This window comes from Stylophora pistillata, chromosome 2 (genome assembly GCF_964205215.1).
Source record: "Stylophora pistillata chromosome 2, jaStyPist1.2, whole genome shotgun sequence".
Classification (NCBI taxonomy): Eukaryota; Metazoa; Cnidaria; class Anthozoa; order Scleractinia; family Pocilloporidae; genus Stylophora; species Stylophora pistillata.
In genome coordinates this window covers 37,686,142-37,707,377 of record NC_142520.1, presented here as the reverse complement: position 1 = coordinate 37,707,377, position 21,236 = coordinate 37,686,142, and the positions used below count along the sequence as shown (strand labels likewise).

General features: G+C 41.9%; 3 protein-coding genes across 3 annotated transcripts in view; all 3 read right to left on the bottom strand.

The window, feature by feature from the left end:
* LOC148739348 (uncharacterized) overlaps positions 1-21,236 on the bottom strand; it is a 158,837-nt gene that overhangs the window by 100,525 nt on the left and 37,076 nt on the right. The gene's annotated exons all lie outside the window — the stretch shown is intronic.
* LOC148739353 (uncharacterized) lies at positions 7,142-8,512 on the bottom strand. The gene has a single exon (XM_088751191.1). The coding sequence runs from the start codon at positions 8,495-8,497 to the stop codon at positions 7,148-7,150; it is 1,350 nt and encodes a 449-aa protein (XP_088607317.1). The 5' UTR covers positions 8,498-8,512; the 3' UTR covers positions 7,142-7,147.
* Positions 15,270-19,429, bottom strand: LOC148739352 (uncharacterized). Its single transcript, XM_088751267.1, has 4 exons — positions 19,088-19,429; positions 17,608-18,252; positions 16,976-17,509; positions 15,270-16,585 (listed from the first exon to the last, which is right to left on the bottom strand). The coding sequence occupies exons 1-4, from the start codon at positions 19,377-19,379 to the stop codon at positions 15,696-15,698; spliced, it is 2,361 nt and encodes a 786-aa protein (XP_088607393.1). The 5' UTR covers positions 19,380-19,429; the 3' UTR covers positions 15,270-15,695.

Sequence of the window (21,236 nt, the reverse complement as noted above, 5' to 3'; positions counted from 1 at the left end):
ATTGCCTTTTGTAACACAATCTCATCCGGCTTCGCCAAAGAGAAGTATGACACCTCAAAACTGACCCATATTATCACATCGCACAGGAAAGTCATCAAAAGATATCCTAATAACAGCTAAACGTTGAGAGTAGAAGGTTTAAAAGCGCTAGCGAATGGTAGGAGACGCACTGGCCTATCAACACCTTTCAACAGTCGACTGCGTTTTGCTTTCCTGCTTTCCGCCGTGTCGCCTCACGCAAGGTAGAGGTTTTCATGGATCAAGAGACTCTTTTCATCGCTCTAATTAAACTGTCCTTCATTCAGTGATCAAGATAGAAGATTTACCCCACAACACTCGCTATTATTTAATTTTCCTTCACTTAGGAAAGTGGATTTACAACACGATTGATAAATGCCCTTGCAGTAGTAACGCTATGTAACGCAACACACTAAACGCAACAATGGGCCTTTTCGCTCCACAAAAGAGTCTCAAACACTATCACTTAAAATGCCTAAAACATTTGTACCATTGGAGTGCGTTTGAGCGCGTTTGGTCAGAGCTGTTGAACAAGGATCAAAGTGGCCATATAAATCTTTGAAAGGTTTTAAACTACGACGTACAACGAATTTGATCTGCTCGAAAACCGGTCTAATATTACATGCTAAAACACAGTGCTTGTGTTTGTTCTTGAGAACGATATAATACGTGACAAATACGCACGAAAAATACTTCTACACGCTCGGACGATATCAAACTATGTTTACCTATAGTGAAAGGATAAAGAAATGGCCTTACTTTTACGGAATATTCAGTCAAACTCTACCCATTTCTACCGCTTTTACCGCCATATTGAAAATAACGCTACCACAATGTAATGCAATCGGAGTGCGCACACCGCCTGGGTGAATGGAGACAGAACAGAAATAGTAAGAGTACATCTTATTAGACGTTTTATTGTGTAGCATAGCTGAGTATTTTTTCGATTTGTGCCGTATTTTGACGAAAATAATATGAATAATATACAAACAACGATGATTAAAAATAATCCGAGATACGACACACCAAAACGTTTAGTAAGTTATTTATTATTCAACACGACAAATTGTTAATTGAGTAAGGGCCAATTTCACGGATGTTTATTTAAGAGGAGTGCGTGACAGAACTATGCGAAACGGAACGGAATTGACGCGTTGTCGTGTTGCTATTTCTATTTTCTTCAGTAAATAATGAAATTTCAGTGTCGTCTAACTGCGTTCTTCGTTCGATTTATCTGATAAACTTGGATCAATATTTGCTAGCCATTCCAACTCTTCGTCTTCAGGAAAATGATTTAAATTGTACGCCAATTTTTTTGGAACTTCAATCCAATTCGTCGCTTGCGCGGGAAAACCTGTCTAACCGGTTCTATGGAATACAAATACCGCGTGATATTTGCTCTCGTCTTAGGTGTTATTTGCGCTCTACGGAGTGTAATTGTGTAATAATAGTAATTTAGTTGTTATGGTCGAAGTCCATAAAAACGCAGAAGAAAGAACGAGTTTAAGATCCAAGATTGCGCAAGATCAAAGCAGGAATCCCGAGTGGTCAAGACGGGCCATCTTGACCGCTGGGGTAGGCAATCAGAATACAGGATTTGCTCCATCATGCCCGTGGGCGCTGCAAACTATATAATAAATCGTATTACTAAAGTATTAAGGAAGTTAACCAAGTTAACTAATCATGTTAAATTAGAAATTTCTCCTTAAACAAGGCGATCAGAGTAAGAGATAATTAACCTCAGCCAATGAATTCCATAGGAGAAAGTTGGTTACACAACATCTCCATGTTTTTTTACAGCATTTCGCGTGTTGCATTGACGTATTTGTTGAAAGGTTTATTATACTTAAGGTTATTGTGCACCTTAATGGGTCTCTCGCGTGCAAGCGATGTACGTAGCGCGTGCGCTTTCAACTGTAGATATCTAAACCACTATATCAAATTAAAGCTTATAGAACTGGCTATCGGACTATACCAAAAATTTTGAAAAAAATTAATTGTCGAATTTTTCACGACTCCTAAACGGCGAGCGCCCAGATCACCTTTTAAGAGCTACAAGTCAAAGGGAATTTGTTCGATTGCTCTCAAATCTTGACAGTAGCTAGTTTTACCTATAAACAACAAAAGCGTGTCTCCGAGTTTTTTATTTCTAAATACTTTTTTTTCAAGAGCGATTTTTGTACGATCACTCCACATTTTTTTAATCCTATTTCAAAAATGTTCTGTAAATTTTCACTGAAATTAAATATGGCAAATCGCAGACACGTTTTTTAGCGCTTTGGCCCCAGAAATGGAGGAACACATTCAATAAGCGAAAAAAAAAAAATTCGCTTTAACATGTGACGTTCAAAAGGTGATTCGGGCGCTCGCATTCAAAAGTCGTGAAAAATTCGACAATTTAACTTTTTTCAAATTTTTTGGTATAGTCTTATAGCCAGTCCTATAAGCTTTAATTTGATATGGGGTTTAGATATCTACAGTTTAAACCGGATGCGCTACATCACTTGCATGCGAGACACCCCTGAAGGTGCACGGTAACCTTAAAGCCACAAGCAGGTCCTCTATGGTGTAAAAGCCATGTTTTTAAATCAACCCAAGTACTTTGTGTTGACTCAGAGTATACAATGGTTTATAGAAGAAAGTTTAAGGTATAAAAATGCTCTTCTCTTTTATTCTGTCCACTGCGCACTGTCCTAATTGGCTAATGGTTAACAAGGAGATTATTTGGTTACGATGAATATATGAAGTTCCATATATTTTGAACTGCGGTTATAGATACGTATGATGCACGATCCTCGCAGTAAAGAGCGCTATTTATGCATCACGGGTTTATTACGAATCAACTTAACGGCCTGCTCCCAGTTGGCTTGTTAGCTCAATGGTAGAGCGCTGCACTAGTATCGCAGAGGTCAGTGGTTCGAATCCCGTACAGGCCTGATTTTCTCAGGTCTGATTTTCGCTACTGCATAAATAGCGCTCTCTACTGCGAGGATCGTGCATCATACGTAAGGAAATTATTACTAGTTACTCGAGTTTCACGCTCTAGGCGATCATTAGACAGAGCGTGAAACTCGAGTAACTAGTAATAATTTCCTTCTTTCACATTTGTATTTTGCTCTGCACATTTCTGCATCGAGCACTTCAAGGATAAGTGAAACAACTTTATTTCTTGTTTATTCGTTCATATATATTAGATATAAATATATATATATATATATATATATATATATATATATAGCTAACTGCAGACAGTACTTTTTTTTTTTTTTTTTTTTAAATATAAAAGCCTGGAGACCAGGCAGTTTTATTTCGTCAATGATATCTATTTACAATTCTAATTGATTAAAGTATTCGAATTAAATTATGAGTTACTTAGGTAATTACAGGTCTCAATTAACTAATGATATTTTCTCTTACAGGCGGCACGAACAGCGCACGGGCTATAACAGCCCGGAGTAAGCGCCCACCTGTAAGAGGTAACAAAGTTCTATTTAAAAGTTTTCTATTTACTATTTACAAAGAGATATTTCAGACCATGTGGGGCGCAAACAGCGCGCGGGCCTGTAGCCCGGAGTAAGCACCCCTCATGGGCGAGGTTTAACAAGTTTTATTATATACAAAGGTTCAGGGGGGAGCAAGAGAGGGAAAGAAGACAGGTTTACCAGCATCGGCCGAACAAAATGCGTTTTTAAAAGACCAAAAATTCCTTAAGGTATCAGTGTCGCTGCTAAGAATTCTGAGTTGGACATCTTTTTTAATTAAGTCGATAATCGCGTTGGAGCTCAAAAGAGAACCTTCGAAGGTAGCTTTATTTCTGGCAAGCCAACACCAATATATGATGGTTGCCTTGAGAAAGTTAGATAAGGATATACTGGTGGTAGATTGGTCTAGGGAAAAGGGGTAATAGATAGAGGTAGGGGAGATAGAGAAGGGGGAGTCGAGTAGAACACGAAAAAGGGGAGAGAAATAGTCCCAGACTTTCACAACTCTGGGACATCCCAAGAAACAGTGTTCAATAGTTTCTGTTTTACCGCAGATCGCGCATTTTTCATTATTGATGTATCCCCAAGACTTTAGGAGATATCTTACGCGGATCATTCTATGGATCAATAGCCAAATTAGATCGTTCTTCTTGTTCTCAATTAGCTTTAGGCGAGACTTGCGCCACACCCAGGCCCAACGATTGATGGGGCGGTCCATAGCAGACGCCCAAAAACCGGAGCACCGGGGTGCAACGCAGACGGGGTCAAGCAACAAAAGATATAAATTCTTACTGGTGAGTAAATCAGGTAAGGCACCAGTTTTCTGATGCAAGGTACGGAAATTATCTAAACAAAGCCGGTAGTAATTGGAAGGAAGGAAGGAAGAGGGGCCAGAATTTGTGGGAAAAGAAAAACGGGGATCTAGAATAGTTAGCTTATGTCCTAAAAAATATCGAGCTAGGTAATGCCATTTGGATGTGCCAAAGTCATCTCTTAAACTGGAAAAAACAGAAAGGCGCAGGCTAGCGCACTTAGCTTTAAAATTAACGACGTTGAGGCCCCCAGAGGATGGGGGCGCACAACAGCGATCGCGACTTACATTTTCCATTTTTCCTTTCCAGATAAAAGGCCAAATGATCGACTTAAAGCTATCGTGCACCCAACGGGGTGGGGGGATGACTTTAGCAACGTGCCATAAACGGCTTGCGCCTAAAGTGTTTACAATTAAGGTTCTACCGATAAAAGACAGGTCTCTTTGTTTCCAAAGATTTAGAACCGAACTTAGTTTGTCTAATTTGGCCCGCCAATTGTCGTCGTCGACATTGACGAGGCCGTTTGAGAAGTAAACACCAAGCACTCTCATTTTAGTGACCCATTTGAGGCCATAGGGAGATTCAATTCTAGTTCGCCATTTTCCTAACCACATTGCTTCAGATTTGGACGTGTTCAGTTTAGCGCCAGATCCTTGTTCAAATTTTGATACGACTCGGAGAAGTGAAGAAAGAGATCTTTCGGATTTTAAGATGCAAGTAGCATCGTCAGCGTACTGGGATATTTTATATTGAAGGCCCCCTGCTCCGGGGAGCAGGAAACCTTCAATATCTTTACAATTACGGATTTGCGTTGATAATACTTCTGAAACTAGCACATAAAGGAGAGGAGATAATGGGCATCCTTGTCTCACCCCTCTTCTTAAGTGGACAGGGGGGGCAGGGAGCCATTAACAATGATTCTAGAGAAGGCTTTAGAATAAAATAGTTCGACCCACCCACAAAAGGAGGGGCCGAAACCAAATTTACGCAATACTCTCATCATGAATTCGTGGTCAACTCGGTCAAAAGCTTTTTCTTGATCTAAGGAAATGAGAATACCTGGTTCATTAGTTTTGTCAATCATGTCAAGGGCATCACGAAGTAAGGCCAAATTTGAGAAGATAGTGCGGCCGACCACGCCGCACGTTTGGTCTGAATGCACGATGGAGTTCATGACTTTTTTCAATCGTTCAGTGATGATTTTAGATGCTAACTTGTAGTCAGTGTTTAACAAGGAAATTGGGCGCCAATTTTTTGCGAGGCGTCGATCATCTTTTTTGTGGATGAGTCGTAGGAGGCCCTCGTACTGGCTATCCGCGAGGGAGCCAGCAAGAAAGGCCTCGTTCAAAACAGAAAGGAGAGATTCGCTCAAATCGTTCCAAAAACACGAGTAAAATTCTGTTGGGAGACCATCAGAACCGGGTGACTTGCCGGTCTGAAGGCCTTCCAATGCAGTAAGTAATTCTTTATTAGAAAAAGGGCCTTCACATAGATTGCGCTCATAATCAGTCAGTGAAAATTCGAGGTCGTCAATTATTTTAGTTTGAATTCGCATATCAAGAGGATCTTGGGTGAATAAATTCTTGTAGAAATTGGTTAAAATTCTTTCAAGATCATTTTGAGAATTTCTGAGAACACCGTTCTCGTCAAAAAAAGATTCAAAACTATTCATGTCAGCTCGTTTTTTCTCCAGACGGAAGAAATAGCGTGTTGGTTTCTCACCTTCTTCGAACCATTGTGCTCGGGAGCGGACTTTAGCTCCTTCGGCCTCTTTCGAGATCAGAGAGGACAATTGGCTTTCCAAATCGCTAATTACACCTGGGTTATTTAAGCGATTAGAATGTAAAGCGTTTTTAGCATGGGTTAATTGCTTAGTAATTAGGATTCTTTTGGCATTTGCTGTTCTCTGTTTACGGATACAGTATGAAATACTTGTTTTGCGGATTTCAATTTTTAGAGCATCCCACCATTCGCGAAGGGAGGCGAATTCGGGGATTTTAAGCTTAAAGTTGTTAATCGATTTTGACATAATGTTTTTAAATTCTACATCTGAGAGTAAAGAGCTGTTGAACTTCCAAATTCCAGGACCGTGATTAGAAGGGTTAGTCGTTAGTTCAATTTTTACAAAGTCATGATCGGATAGGTCGTATACGCATGGAAGAATATTACATTTCGTTACTAGGGTTAAGCCTTTAGCGACGAGAAAGCGGTCAATTCTAGATGCCTGGGTATGGTCTTTGTTAGACCAGGTGAAAGTTACTTTGCGCGGGTTGTTTTTGCGCCAAATGTCTGTAAGTGAGAAGTCAGCACAAAGGGATCGGAGAAGTTTTTGATCAGACAATAGGATGGCGGAACAATTTAATTTATCTAGGACATTGTCTACACAATTAAAGTCTCCCCCGATCACTAGATCCCCTTGGGGGAGAAAGTAATTGTGCAGACAAGAGAAAAAACTTTTACGATCCGAAATAGTATTGGGAGAGTAAATGTTTACTAAATTTAGTTTAGAATTATAGTAGTCAATGAGTAAGCTCAATATTCTTCCTTCGGAATCGGTCAAAAAACGGATAATTTTGCCTGGGAAGTTTAGAGAAAAGAGGATGGCAACACCGGCAGACCTGCCAGTCCCGAAGGACCACAGACATTTGCCGCGCCAGAGTATTTCGAATTCCTCCGCTTGTTTTTTGCATGAGACATGTGTTTCTTGTAAAAGGATTATGTCACAGTTTGAATAATTTAATTCTTGAATAACTTTTCGACTTTTACTGGAGGACCCGAGTCCTCGCACATTTAGAGAAATTATTTTAAGCTTACTCATTGAATATAAATAAAAAATTAATATCTGTACCGCCTTCTCCTAGGTTTAGCTTTCTCCCATCCATCATCATCAGTTTCGGAGCCAGAGTAGTCACGGCGGGAAGATCTATCGCGGTCATCGCGGCCGCGATAATAATCTCGATCGTTTCTATCTCTCTCTCTTCTGTCGTCTCTCCGGTCATCTCTTCGCTCTTCTCGATCGTCCCTCCCTCGCTCGTCTCTTCGTTCTCTTGGTCGTTCTCTTCTACCTTCGTCGCGTTGTTGTTCTCGTTGTTTCTCTTGATCTTGTTGTTTCTGTTGTTCTTGCTGTTTCTGCTTTTCTAGTAATTTCTGTTGTTCTTCTTGTTGTCGCTGTTGTTCTCTCTGTTGTTGTAGTTTTTCCTGCCTTTCTTCTCTTTCCTTGGCGCGCTGGGCTCGCTCTTGTTTCTTTTCCTCTTCAGTTTTAGGTGGCGTTGGCTCACTATCGACGTTCGCGCTGAAGAGCAGGAAGGGGCATTGAGGCATGGAATGGTTGTCCGCTAAACAAACGGAACATCTTGGCGAGTCTTTACATTCTTGAGCTCGATGCCCAGGGCATTCACAATTAAAACAACGGACTGCAGAGCAGTCTTTGGCCATGTGGTCAGTAGCTCCACAATTCCGGCAAGCTTTTGGCTGATTTGGGTACCATATTTTAATAGGTTCACCAGCTATGTTGATGTTGGCAGGGATAGTTCGATGTAGCGCCATTCGAGCCGTTCTTACTCCATTCTCGATATGTTGTGCAATTTTGTCGCGCCGAAATGAAAGGACACGACCGTAGTGGCTGAGTCGGCCAATCACGGCAGTGTCGGGTAGTTCAGCGGGGGCTTCATGGATCTTGACGAGGACCAAATGATTTTCGCAGTCGCCCAAGAACACTTTGAGACCGGCAATCACGACAAAAGGTGTTTCAAGAGCGGCTTCTTTAGCTGCACGGCTCTTAAAAGTCACGATCCAAGATCTATTGGACGCCTTTCTCTGGATTCCGGTGATAGCGTCAATATCGATTTCTGCCGCGTCAAAAGCTTCGAGAATTATTTGCGATGTGACGATTGTATCAACGCTAAAATAAATAGAGCGATCCTTCGTGATTTTACTTTGACTAGGAGCATTCAAAAAAGGCACGGCCTTAAATTTCACACCCTTATTTTCCAGATTTTTCAGTACCTCAGGGATTTCGATTTCCACGTCGGCGTCCCAGGACTGTGAACCTTCTACCACGCTTGCGTCTACGACGTCTCCTGGATTCGCTGTCGAGTTATCTGTAGTAAATTGGCTGATACTTTCACTTTCCTGGCTGTCCATGTTGACCAATTGCTGCAAAAGCAAGAAAAATAAACTTTTCATAAGCCTTTTAACTTTACCCAAGAGGCCGAGAAGCTTTTACTGTTTCGGCCTTCTGGGCCTCATCAGTGCAGTTTTTTTTTTTTTTTTGTTTTTCAGGCGCCCCCGGCCACGGACCCTTTAGTGCAATGGTCAGTGCTGCAACGGCCGGACGACATATATACTTAACGGAACCGGAGTGCAATGGTTCCGCCGAGTAACGCCTGAAGGAGGGTACACCAGTACGCCAAAATCGCCCAGGAATCGAACCTGGCCCCCCGGAAGCGCTCCCCGCCTAACGGGGCACCTGAACAGTCGGGGTGTGCAAGGATGCAGTGCTCATGCTAGGATGGGGGAGAACCGAGACGGTCACCCCAAACGACCCAACCTTTGTGGTATCGTCTAAGCCATGCCAGAGTGCTCAAACTAGAGTAAACCAGCGAGCATGCGCAATTGCAACGGCAATGACTCATCCTAGATAGAGTGCTCAATTTGGACATGAAAGCAAAGCTTTGTATGCCAAAGAGCTATATCTAACTGCAGACAGTACTTTTTTTTTTTTTAAAAATATAAAAGCCTGGAGACCAGGCAGTTTTATTTCGTCAATGATATCTATTTACAATTCTAATTGATTAAAGTATTCGAATTAAATTATGAGTTACTTAGGTAATTACAGGTCTCAATTAACTAATGATATTTTCTCTTACAGGCGGCACGAACAGCGCACGGGCTATAACAGCCCGGAGTAAGCGCCCACCTGTAAGAGGTAACAAAGTTCTATTTAAAAGTTTTCTATTTACTATTTACAAAGAGATATTTCAGACCATGTGGGGCGCAAACAGCGCGCGGGCCTGTAGCCCGGAGTAAGCACCCCTCATGGGCGAGGTTTAACAAGTTTTATTATATACAAAGGTTCAGGGGGGAGCAAGAGAGGGAAAGAAGACAGGTTTACCAGCATCGGCCGAACAAAATGCGTTTTTAAAAGACCAAAAATTCCTTAAGGTATCAGTGTCGCTGCTAAGAATTCTGAGTTGGACATCTTTTTTAATTAAGTCGATAATCGCGTTGGAGCTCAAAAGAGAACCTTCGAAGGTAGCTTTATTTCTGGCAAGCCAACACCAATATATGATGGTTGCCTTGAGAAAGTTAGATAAGGATATACTGGTGGTAGATTGGTCTAGGGAAAAGGGGTAATAGATAGAGGTAGGGGAGATAGAGAAGGGGGAGTCGAGTAGAACACGAAAAAGGGGAGAGAAATAGTCCCAGACTTTCACAACTCTGGGACATCCCAAGAAACAGTGTTCAATAGTTTCTGTTTTACCGCAGATCGCGCATTTGTCATTATTGATGTATCCCCAAGACTTTAGGAGATATCTTACGCGGATCACTCTATGGATCAATAGCCAAATTAGATCGTTCTTCTTGTTCTCAATTAGCTTTAGGCGAGACTTGCGCCACACCCAGGCCCAACGATTGATGGGGCGGTCCATAGCAGACGCCCAAAAACCGGAGCACCGGGGTGCAACGCAGACGGGGTCAAGCAACAAAAGATATAAATTCTTACTGGTGAGTAAATCAGGTAAGGCACCAGTTTTCTGATGCAAGGTACGGAAATTATCTAAACAAAGCCGGTAGTAATTGGAAGGAAGGAAGGAAGAGGGGCCAGAATTTGTGGGAAAAGAAAAACGGGGATCTAGAATAGTTAGCTTATGTCCTAAAAAATATCGAGCTAGGTAATGCCATTTGGATGTGCCAAAGTCATCTCTTAAACTGGAAAAAACAGAAAGGCGCAGGCTAGCGCACTTAGCTTTAAAATTAACGACGTTGAGGCCCCCAGAGGATGGGGGCGCACAACAGCGATCGCGACTTACATTTTCCATTTTCCCTTTCCAGATAAAAGGCCAAATGATCGACTTAAAGCTATCGTGCACCCAACGGGGTGGGGGGATGACTTTAGCAACGTGCCATAAACGGCTTGCGCCTAAAGTGTTTACAATTAAGGTTCTACCGATAAAAGACAGGTCTCTTTGTTTCCAAAGATTTAGAACCGAACTTAGTTTGTCTAATTTGGCCCGCCAATTGTCGTCGTCGACATTGACGAGGCCGTTTGAGAAGTAAACACCAAGCACTCTCATTTTAGTGACCCATTTGAGGCCATAGGGAGATTCAATTCTAGTTCGCCATTTTCCTAACCACATTGCTTCAGATTTGGACGTGTTCAGTTTAGCGCCAGATCCTTGTTCAAATTTTGATACGACTCGGAGAAGTGAAGAAAGAGACCTTTCAGATTTTAAGATGCAAGTAGCATCGTCAGCGTACTGGGATATTTTATATTGAAGGCCCCCTGCTCCGGGGAGCAGGAAACCTTCAATATCTTTACAATTACGGATTTGCGTTGATAATACTTCTGAAACTAGCACATAAAGGAGAGGAGATAATGGGCATCCCTGTCTCACCCCTCTTCTTAAGTGGACAGGGGGGGACAGGGAGCCATTAACAATGATTCTAGAGAAGGCTTTAGAATAAAATAGTTCGACCCACCCACAAAAGGAGGGGCCGAAACCAAATTTACGCAATACTCTCATCATGAACTCGTGGTCAACTCGGTCAAAAGCTTTTTCTTGATCTAAGGAAATGAGAATACCTGGTTCATTAGTTTTGTCAATCATGTCAAGGGCATCACGAAGTAAGGCCAAATTTGAGAAGATAGTGCGGCCGACCACGCCGCACGTTTGGTCTGAATGCACGATGGAGTTCATGACTTTTTTCAATCGTTCAGTGATGATTTTAGATGCTAACTTGTAGTCAGTGTTTAACAAGGAAATTGGGCGCCAATTTTTTGCGAGGCGTCGATCATCTTTTTTGTGGATGAGTCGTAGGAGGCCCTCGTACTGGCTATCCGCGAGGGAGCCAGCAAGAAAGGCCTCGTTCAAAACAGAAAGGAGAGATTCGCTCAAATCGTTCCAAAAACACGAGTAAAATTCTGTTGGGAGACCATCAGAACCGGGTGACTTGCCGGTCTGAAGGCCTTCCAATGCAGTAAGTAATTCTTTATTAGAAAAAGGGCCTTCACATAGATTGCGCTCATAATCAGTCAGTGAAAATTCGAGGTCGTCAATTATTTCAGTTTGAATTCGCATATCAAGAGGATCTTTGGTGAATAAATTCTTGTAGAAATTGGTTAAAATTCTTTCAAGATCATTTTGAGAATTCCTGAGAACACCGTTCTCGTCAAAAAAAGATTCAAAACTATTCATGTCAGCTCGTTTTTTCTCCAGACGGAAGAAATAGCGTGTTGGTTTCTCGCCTTCTTCGAACCATTGTGCTCGGGAGCGGACTTTAGCTCCTTCGGCTTCTTTCGAGATTAGAGAGGACAATTGGCTTTCCAAATCGCTAATTACACCTGGGTTATTTAAGCGATTAGAATGTAAAGCGTTTTTAGCATGGGTTAATTGCTTAGTAATTAGGATTCTTTTGGCATTTGCTGTTCTCTGTTTACGGATACAGTATGAAATACTTGTTTTGCGGATTTCAATTTTTAGAGCATCCCACCACTCGCGAAGGGAGGCGAATTCGGGGATTTTAAGCTTAAAGTTGTTAATCGATTTTGACATAATGTTTTTAAATTCTACATCTGAGAGTAAAGAGCTGTTGAACTTCCAAATTCCAGGACCATGATTAGAAGGGTTAGTCGTTAGTTCAATTTTTACAAAGTCATGATCGGATAGGTCGTATACGCATGGAAGAATATTACATTTCGTTACTAGGGTTAAGCCTTTAGCGACGAGAAAGCGGTCAATTCTAGATGCCTGGGTATGGTCTTTGTTAGACCAGGTGAAAGTTACTTTGCGCGGGTTGTTTTTGCGCCAAATGTCTGTAAGTGAGAAGTCAGCACAAAGGGATCGGAGAAGTTTTTGATCAGACAATAGGATGGCGGAACAATTTAATTTATCTAGGACATTGTCTACACAATTAAAGTCTCCCCCGATCACTAGATCCCCTTGGGGGAGAAAGTAATTGTGCAGACAAGAGAAAAAACTTTTACGATCCGAAATAGTATTGGGAGAGTAAATGTTTACTAAATTTAGTTTAGAATTATAGTAGTCAATGAGTAAGCTCAATATTCTTCCTTCGGAATCGGTCAAAAAACGGATAATTCTGCCTTGGAAGTTTAGAGAAAAGAGGATGGCAACACCGGCAGACCTGCCAGTCCCGAAGGACCACAGACATTTGCCGCGCCAGAGTGTTTCGAATTCCTCCGCTTGTTTTTTACATGAGACATGTGTCTCTTGTAAAAAGAATATGTCACACTTTGAATAATTTAATTCTTGAATAATTTTCCTACTTTTTCTAGAAGACCCGAGTCCTCGCACATTTAGAGAAATTATTTTAAGCTTACTCATCGAGTTTGGTTAATAAATAGATAAGCAAATTAATAGGTAAATTAATGTCTGTACCGCCTTCTCCTGACTCTTTCCCACCCGTCGTCGCTATCAGTATCTGAATAATCGCGGCGAGAAGATCTGTCTCGGTCATCGCGCTTGCGATAGCGGTCACGGTCGCCTCTTCTCTCTTCCCGCTCATCTCTTCGATCATTCTTTCGGTCACCTCGCCGTTCGTTCCCTCGCTCATCTCGCCGTTCATCCCCTCGCTCGTCTCGCCGTTCATCTCTTCGCTCATCCCGCCGTTCATCCCTTCGCTCGTCTTTTCTTTCTGAGTCCTTTTGTCGCTCGTCGCGTCCCTCAGGGGGCTGTTTCCTTTCTTCCTTCGTTTGCTTCTTTCGCTCTTCGTCCTGTTTACGTTTGTCTTCCTTTTCGCGTTTTTCCTTCATGCGTTTCAGTCGTTCATCCCGCTCCATTTTCTTCTGTTCCTCCGTTTTCTCTACCTTCGCACCGGCATCAATATTTGCGCTGAAGAGAACGAAAGGGCAGCTGTCAATGAGATGTTCGTCTGACAAACAAACTGAACATTTAGCCCCTTCCTCGCAATCTTCGGAACGGTGGCCAGGGCGCTCACAGTTAAAGCAACGAACTGTTGAGCATTCCCTGGCCAAATGGCTCTCATCACCGCAGTTTCTACACGATTTAGGCTGGTTCGGGTACCAGATACGTATCGTCTCACCGGCCACGCGGATAGTATTTGGGATCTTGTGGGCGATATTCATTCTGGCCGTTCGCACTCCGTTTTCGATATGTTGCGCGATTAGATCACGGCGGAAGCTGAGGACACGGCCATAGTGGCTAAGGCGGCCAATTAAGGCCGTATCCGGCAGCTCCGCTGGCGCCTCATATATTTTCACAATTGCAAGACGGTTCTCGCAGTCGCCAAGAAAGGTTTTCAGCCCCTCGATCTCAACGTATGGGGTTTCAAGAGCAGCCTCCTTCGCCGCTCGCGATACAAAAGAGACTACCCAGGACTTGTTCGAACTTTTCTTCTGGATTGTGGCGATTGAATCAATGTCAATGCCAGCGGCATCAAAGCTCTCCAAAATAGTCTGGGAGGTAACCAAGGTATCCACGGAAAAATACACTGACCGGTCTTTGATGATCTTGGTTTGCCCTGAGCCCATAAATGGTACGCCTCTAAAACGCACACCACTGTTTTCAAGGAGTTTTAAGGCCTCCGGGACATCAAGCTCGGACGCTGTTGCCCAGGTTCCGTCGGTGGTACTGGTGAACTGCTCATTAAATTGGCTCTCCTGGCTATCCATTATCAAAACTGAAAGAACAAAGAGAATCCTGATTTTCATAGGCTAAAAGGCCGAGAAGCTTAAAACTGTTTCGGCCTTCTGGGCCTCATCAGTGCAGTGCTAATGCTAGGATGGAGGAGAACCAATATGGTCACCCCAAACGATCCAACCTTTGTGGTATCGTCTAAGCCATGCCAGAGTGCTCATATATATCTTATATATATATATATATATATATATATATATATATATATATATATTTTATATATTTATATTTTTAACAATTATTCTACGAGCGTGCGCTGGATATGAGATGATAGATTGCCAACGAGGCGCATAGTGCCAAGTTGGCCATAATCATCTCATATCCAACAAACACGAGTGGAATAATTGTTTTATTAAAAACGCTACATTAAACTATTCAATTTTATTACATTTTTTAGCTCCCTTTCAATTTTAAGCTTATGCGTACGCTTAACATATCGTAGTTTGTGGTATATTGGCTCATATACCATAATGGCTAAGCCAATGAAAAGTCTTGAATTGCATTATCCAATGATCCAACTTTTAATAAATATATATATCTCGCTCAGGGCAAATTTTCTTTTCAAACATTTATCCTATATATATATATATATATAGATATATGTTTTTTTTAATACTAATGAAAAGAAATTAACCGGTATCCGTATTTAACCATTAGCCGTACCTGAAAGCCATCACCCCATTGAGGCTCTCCTACAACTTGCCCAAATTGTGATTCATAATTTCCCTTGTGGCTGCTATAAGTAGAGTCAATTTACGTGTGTCTAGATTACATTCGGCAGATGGATTTGAGCTATTATCGGGCCCGCGCGCTGGTACGCACGGGGGAGGGGGAGAGGGAGAAGTAGGCTTTCCCCTTGTGATATCGATACCTTCATACCTTGAAATAGGAGAATAAAGGATTATATCTTAATTAACAAATGGTAAACACCACAGCGTACACTATTGAGTTATGGATGCATGCGGGAGGTTGCTAAGCACGAAAGAAGCGTAAGAGGCGATAGCCGAGAGCGACTCTAGCTTCTTGAGTGCTTAGCAAACCTCCCAAGTGCATCCATAACTCTATAGTGTACGCTGTGGTGTTTACCATTTGTTTTATAACATAACATTAACACATTGTAGCCAAAGAGTTCCCTTTTATTTAACAAATCTTACGTAACCAGAAAAAACAAGCGCGCGCGGAAAAATAGTCTTTGCATTTGCTCACGTCAGCAGCGTACACCCATGGGCAAATGGGGGACGCTAAATTGACCAATCAGAGCGCGCGCTTTACTTTGGTTATGTTATAATCGCTTTTAGAAGTAATAGACTAATCAACAACAAAAAAAAAGGGCATACATATCTTGATTTGCTTTTATCTGTTTATGTTAAAACTTCTTCGCGAAGAAGTTATGAAAGAGACCCAATCGCTTCAAAATAACGTTATCTAATCCGTAAGTAATATCGCTCAATCCTTGCTTTCATGAAGAACAATTGAAGGAAGCTCTTTCATTGTTCTATAATTTGCACCAAGCCGTCTTCTTCCACGTTGCCTCCAGATACACCATGGCAATTTTCCCCGGCGCAATACGAACCACCTCCCCCTTCGGCTTGTTTATCTTTGATACCGCTGCCTCCTCCAGAGTACCCTCCACCTCCACCCGATGCGCCGTTATCCTCCGCTCCTCCTCCACCACCACCAAACCCTCCTACTGCTCCTGGTGCTGGTCCGCCGTTACTTCCACTGTTCATAGCTCCTGCTTGACCTCCTATCCAGCCTTGAGCACGCGACCCACCTCCCTCTCCGTGCTCAGATCCTTTTCTGGAACAACTTTGGCCATTCCAGCCCGCACCCACTCCCCCATGGTAACTAGCGTCATCATTGTTACATTCTCCTGGCTGACCCTTGGTACCACCCTTCTTTGCATGTGATGGATCGTTCCCCTCACTACTGGTTCCACTTGTTCCTGCCTGACCATCCACACCATGATATCCACCAGACGCGCCTCCTCCTCCTCCAGCAGCTAAAAACAGCAAATCATTTGTGGTATAAACAAAACTTCCTCCCCCTCCCCCAGTGCCAGCGTTGTCTTCGACAGACAGTCCGAGCTCAGCTGCTGTCATGGTCGTGCTTTGGCCACCTTTCACCTCCACTGAATCTCCTCCTCTCTGCCCCACAATAATAATTAGAACAGTACCTTTGGTCAGTCGAAATGTCCCCTCTATCGCTGCACCATAACCGCCGTAATAAGTTCCTGGTCTGTATCCATAATTGTAAGAATGTGTCCCTCCCCGAGCACCAAAGGCTTTGATGAGATATTTAGCTGTTCTTGTAACGGTGAATTTCTGAATGATACCGAGTCTCCCTTTGCGGCCATCAGGCGTAAACGAAAGGAGAGCTATAAGAAAATGACGTAATATGTACTTACTGACGTAATGGGAGGGCCGGACGGGAAACTATTCGGCTCGAGGTCGTAACGCTGAGATCTCGGTAATTAGGGTAAAAAGGATACAGTGTTTTAACAAATACGTTAATCAGACTCCTGTGGGAAAAGTTATTCCAGTTACTGAGTTCTTAGTCGTTACTTAGTTAAGAAGGCTTCGTTTAAGAGGCAGTTAAAAAAATTTCATTGTTTTGGCCAAAATTCAGTGCATAACCGAAAATAAAATGTTTATTAAGTTCCGACCTTTACAGACGGAGAAGTGATCATAATCGTGTGATACGGCCAGAAAGTTTGTATCGAACATGGATGCAAACAAAAAACAAACAATCACACTGTTCAACCAACCTTTCACCTTCAGCGATGTTCTTGCCTCGATTGTAAATTGCGGACTTCTGGCTTCACACACATAAATTCCTGAGTCTGACTCTCTCAGAACGGAAATAGTTAGGGTTCCTTTGTCTACTTTCATTCTCTTTTCGTCCCAGGCCCCCCTTGCTCGCTTCCAAGAGACGAGAGGAACAGTCTCCCCTGTGGCAGAACAGTTCAGAGACACTGACCCACCAACCCCATTGGTGAGCATGTCGGGTGGCTTTGAGACAAATTTTGGTGCCGACCAAACAAACAAGGTCGTAACTGCGGAACCTTCTCCAAGATGGTTTCTGGCTCTGCATTCGTACGCTCCAGTGTCCTTTCTTTCCACATCAACCACTGTCAAATCCTGCTGATGGTAATCTGCCCTCTTTTGAGCCAAGGCACCGGTCAATCTTTTCCACGACACGATTGGTTTTGGAAAGCCGGTCACGTGACATTTAGGTAGCGTAATGTTTTGTCCCACCCTTGCCTGAGTGGGACCTGAAGCAAGTTGAACATGTGGTTTGGCTAAATGGAGTTGATTTAAATAATTGATATTAAAGAATAGTAAAAAACAGATGATGAAATAAATTCACGCCCAGTTTCTTCTGCATGCCCATTCCTACTTTCAACGATTAGCTTCGCAGACTGACTCTCGGAACCAAGAACATTTCTTCCAACGCAAGTGTAATTTCCAGCGTCGCTAAGAGTCACGTGATGGAATTCTAATCTCCCACCCCGAGCGCCAAGGTGAGAATTACTTTGGAGATGAGTGCCATTTGTCCCCACCCACGTCATAGTCGGTTGAGGATTTCCACTTACCGAACATTGGAACACTGCACTTTGATTTTCTCTGAGTGTTTGCTTCATTGGAGAAACAACAACTACAGGGAGAGAGATAGGTTCCCCAGGTTCTCCCTTAGCTCCGGGTGGGCCCCTGGGACCCGGAACCCCTGTGATACCCTGTGCACCCTTTTGACCTGGTGGTCCGATATTTCCTTGCTTTCCGGAAGGCCCTGGTTCTCCTCTAAAACCGCGTGACCCTTTCCTTCCTGTAGATCCACGCGGACCTCTCCTTCCCCGTGATCCTTTTGGTCCTTGCAATCCTGGTGGCCCCTGTACGCAAATTTGTTCTTTGGGCGAACAAAATGATCGTGGTGACCATGAATTCATGGTCTTGTTTATCTCACTTCTAACCACCTCTATCGTAACTTTACCAGGGTTGGCTCCTTTCTCAGGTAACTTGAAATGGCGACGGCTTCTGGCGTTAACTGGAAATAGTTTTTTTTTTTCAAAAAGTGTTTGAAAATTAAAGCGGTAACACTTTTAAATCTCCTTACCAGACAATAATCTCAACAGTGGTTTATTTATACAACCTTTGGCTCCAAACCAGATTCGTCTAAATGACGGTTACCAGGTTCTTACTAAGCTTTCCGTCGCTGAAAATTTGTGCAGGAAAATAATGAAAGGAGGCTGCCATATTCTCGAGCAAACACTGATTTTCTTTTCCTCGCTTTTACGTGTACGATCGCCTCGTTTAAACGAGAACCTAAATTAAGCTCAACCTTTCCTTGTGGCACGCAAGAGTACTTCACGTTTTTCCACCCCCCACCCCCCCCCCCCCACACCCATTCCTCACGTTTCAAAACGTTTAGCTATCCAAGACCTTTTTGTGCTGTTATTATGATAAACAGCAGACGTCGCACTGTTGTTTTAGTCATTCAACGATGGACCCTTCATATTCCTGAAGGGTTTATCTGGCCAACAATACATCAAATATATTAATCCAAGTTAGGGAAAAAGGGATATCTTTGAATGATCAATTGCATAATGTTACTCATATGATTGCTCTCTTGAGCTTTTACAACGGTGACCCCTATTACTTTTTCGCTATCGACCCCTCAGAAATGAGTTTATGTAGTTACTAAAATAGACAAATTCATTAGCCACTTTAAGTACCATTGTGACTCCCAATTTCTTCACCAAAGTAAGCCTCGGCAAAATTCAGGGGATCGAAAAGAGTTCGCCAGGAAAATTGTATTTCGTATCGTTGTCGAAGCGAGGGTCCTTTACTAAGTTATAAGTTGACGAGAGAAAGCATACTACCTTCGGTCATATCTCTACTCTCCTGAGCAATATTGCCAGCAAAGTTCCCGACAAAACCAGTGCTTTCAGAAGGTTGAGTACCTGCTGCTTCGGTAGAATCCCTCATGGATCCATGTATTCGCCCCACTTCCGCCATAACATCTTCAACATTATGAACTCGCTGGTTTATGATCTCAACACGAACCAAGGCGGTAGTACAGATCAATAAACATACGAACGATACTGGAAAAGCAAACTTGGATAAACAGCTGGGCACATCACCAACAGAAGGGCGATCTTGTTTTTGAAACATAATAAAACGCTGTTAGGATTGAACCGACTTGTAACGCTCCAACATGTTTTGAAAACCAGCCGAGACACGTACGATCGCGAAATGTAATACTGACATTCGAATCGCTTGTTGACAAAAGTGCAGATTAACTTCCTTTCTGTCACGTTGACATCAAAAGTCAACACACGGGATATTGAGCCATTAAAAATCCATATTTTAGAATTCTAAATTTCCATACCCATAGTGTAAATATGGATAAATAGAAACAAGAATCTTGCCTTAAAGCGCGGCCTGTCGAGTTCAATTTTAACCTCTAGATTAACATTCCAATTCTCCACACTGTTACCCGATCATTTTCTATGCCTGTGGTGAGCAGAAACTGCTTGAAAAGTAAGCTCAATGATTATTATTTCATCTCGCTAGGCTTTAGACTGAGCTTCTATGAGGAAAACGCTCTCTCTCTCTCTCTCTCTCCAGATTCAAAGCTGAGTATCTGCTACCTTTTCTCCTCTTCTTTTTTTGATATAAAATTTTCCAATATTTTCCCGTTTTTACAGTGGAATATATCAGTCTATTTTTCACTTAGAATACTTCTATTCAAAGTTACCGACCAATACGAAATTTTAGTCAGTATATCAATCTAAACACGACCAATGTAGCAAATACTCAATCTTTGGTACACATATCGAAAAAATCACGAAAATAAAAAATTTTGACGGACGTCTTTAAAGGTCTTCAAGTTCTTTTTTATTGCCGTAAAACCCCTTTGGGATCCGGAATATTTTACTTTCTACACCATCTTAATTTTAGAACAAAACTGCGTTCCCACATATAGTATCATTTTGACTTAACAAGTCAGATTTTTTGAGAAGGTCAATTATCTTTTTTCTTTATAAAATCATTATATTTTACTTTAAATTCGTTTTTATGGAAGGAAAGTTCTGCGCTTGTGAAAGAAAACATGTTAAACCTGTTTTTCAATTATATGTCACAATTAAAATATTTTATTGCACAAAAACCACTCCGTAGCAAATAACCATTTAACGTAGCAAGTACCCACTTTATGTAGCAAATACCCATTTCTACTTCTTTTGCTCCAGAGAAACATTTTCTTTGGTAAAAGATTAAGTTTTAAGGAACTATTTGGGTATTGCTTGAGAACAATCTATCCCTCTGTATTTTTCAATTTAAAAAAGCGTACACGCGCATTTTTGTAAGAAATAGTTTCGTTTCCAAATGGCTGAAATATTAAGCAATTAAAAGTGTTGTGGAAAGGATTTTGTTATGTTTATATTAGTTAAATCATGATAGCATCTTAATCTTATAAACGCTGCACTTTACAGAGGTAGTTTGAACGATTACGAGCGCTTATTGTGGTGTGAAAAATTTCCTTCAAGTGTTACTTTAGATAGCATAACAGGCATCAGCAATCAATCCTTATTCAAATCTGAAAGGGACAAAATTTTTTCCAGTGTTACCCTTGTTTTGCTTTTACTGTATTTATAACTCTGTTGGAATGTGAACCTTATTCTTTTTTCTAGTGTAGGCCGAACGTTAACTTATATCAACTAATTGAGTTTTAAATCGCGCAAAGCTTTGTTACAATGTAATCTTAGTTTTCATTCATGTTTAAACTTAGTTCAGTTTTAAATGCCCGTACGACTCTATTCATACAAGTTTAGTTGCATTTCTGTAAAAGCCTTGTTCCGTTCTATATGCGCGAAAATAACTCACATTGTGACTTTAGCCTATTTCCAGTCTATGTGTGATGTAGCTTTAGATGGACTCGTACCTCACTTACAATGTGAGCTTGGTATTCTGTCTAGTTTATGCTTAGTTTAGTTGAGTTTTAAGCGGTACGCATAGCTTTGTTACAAT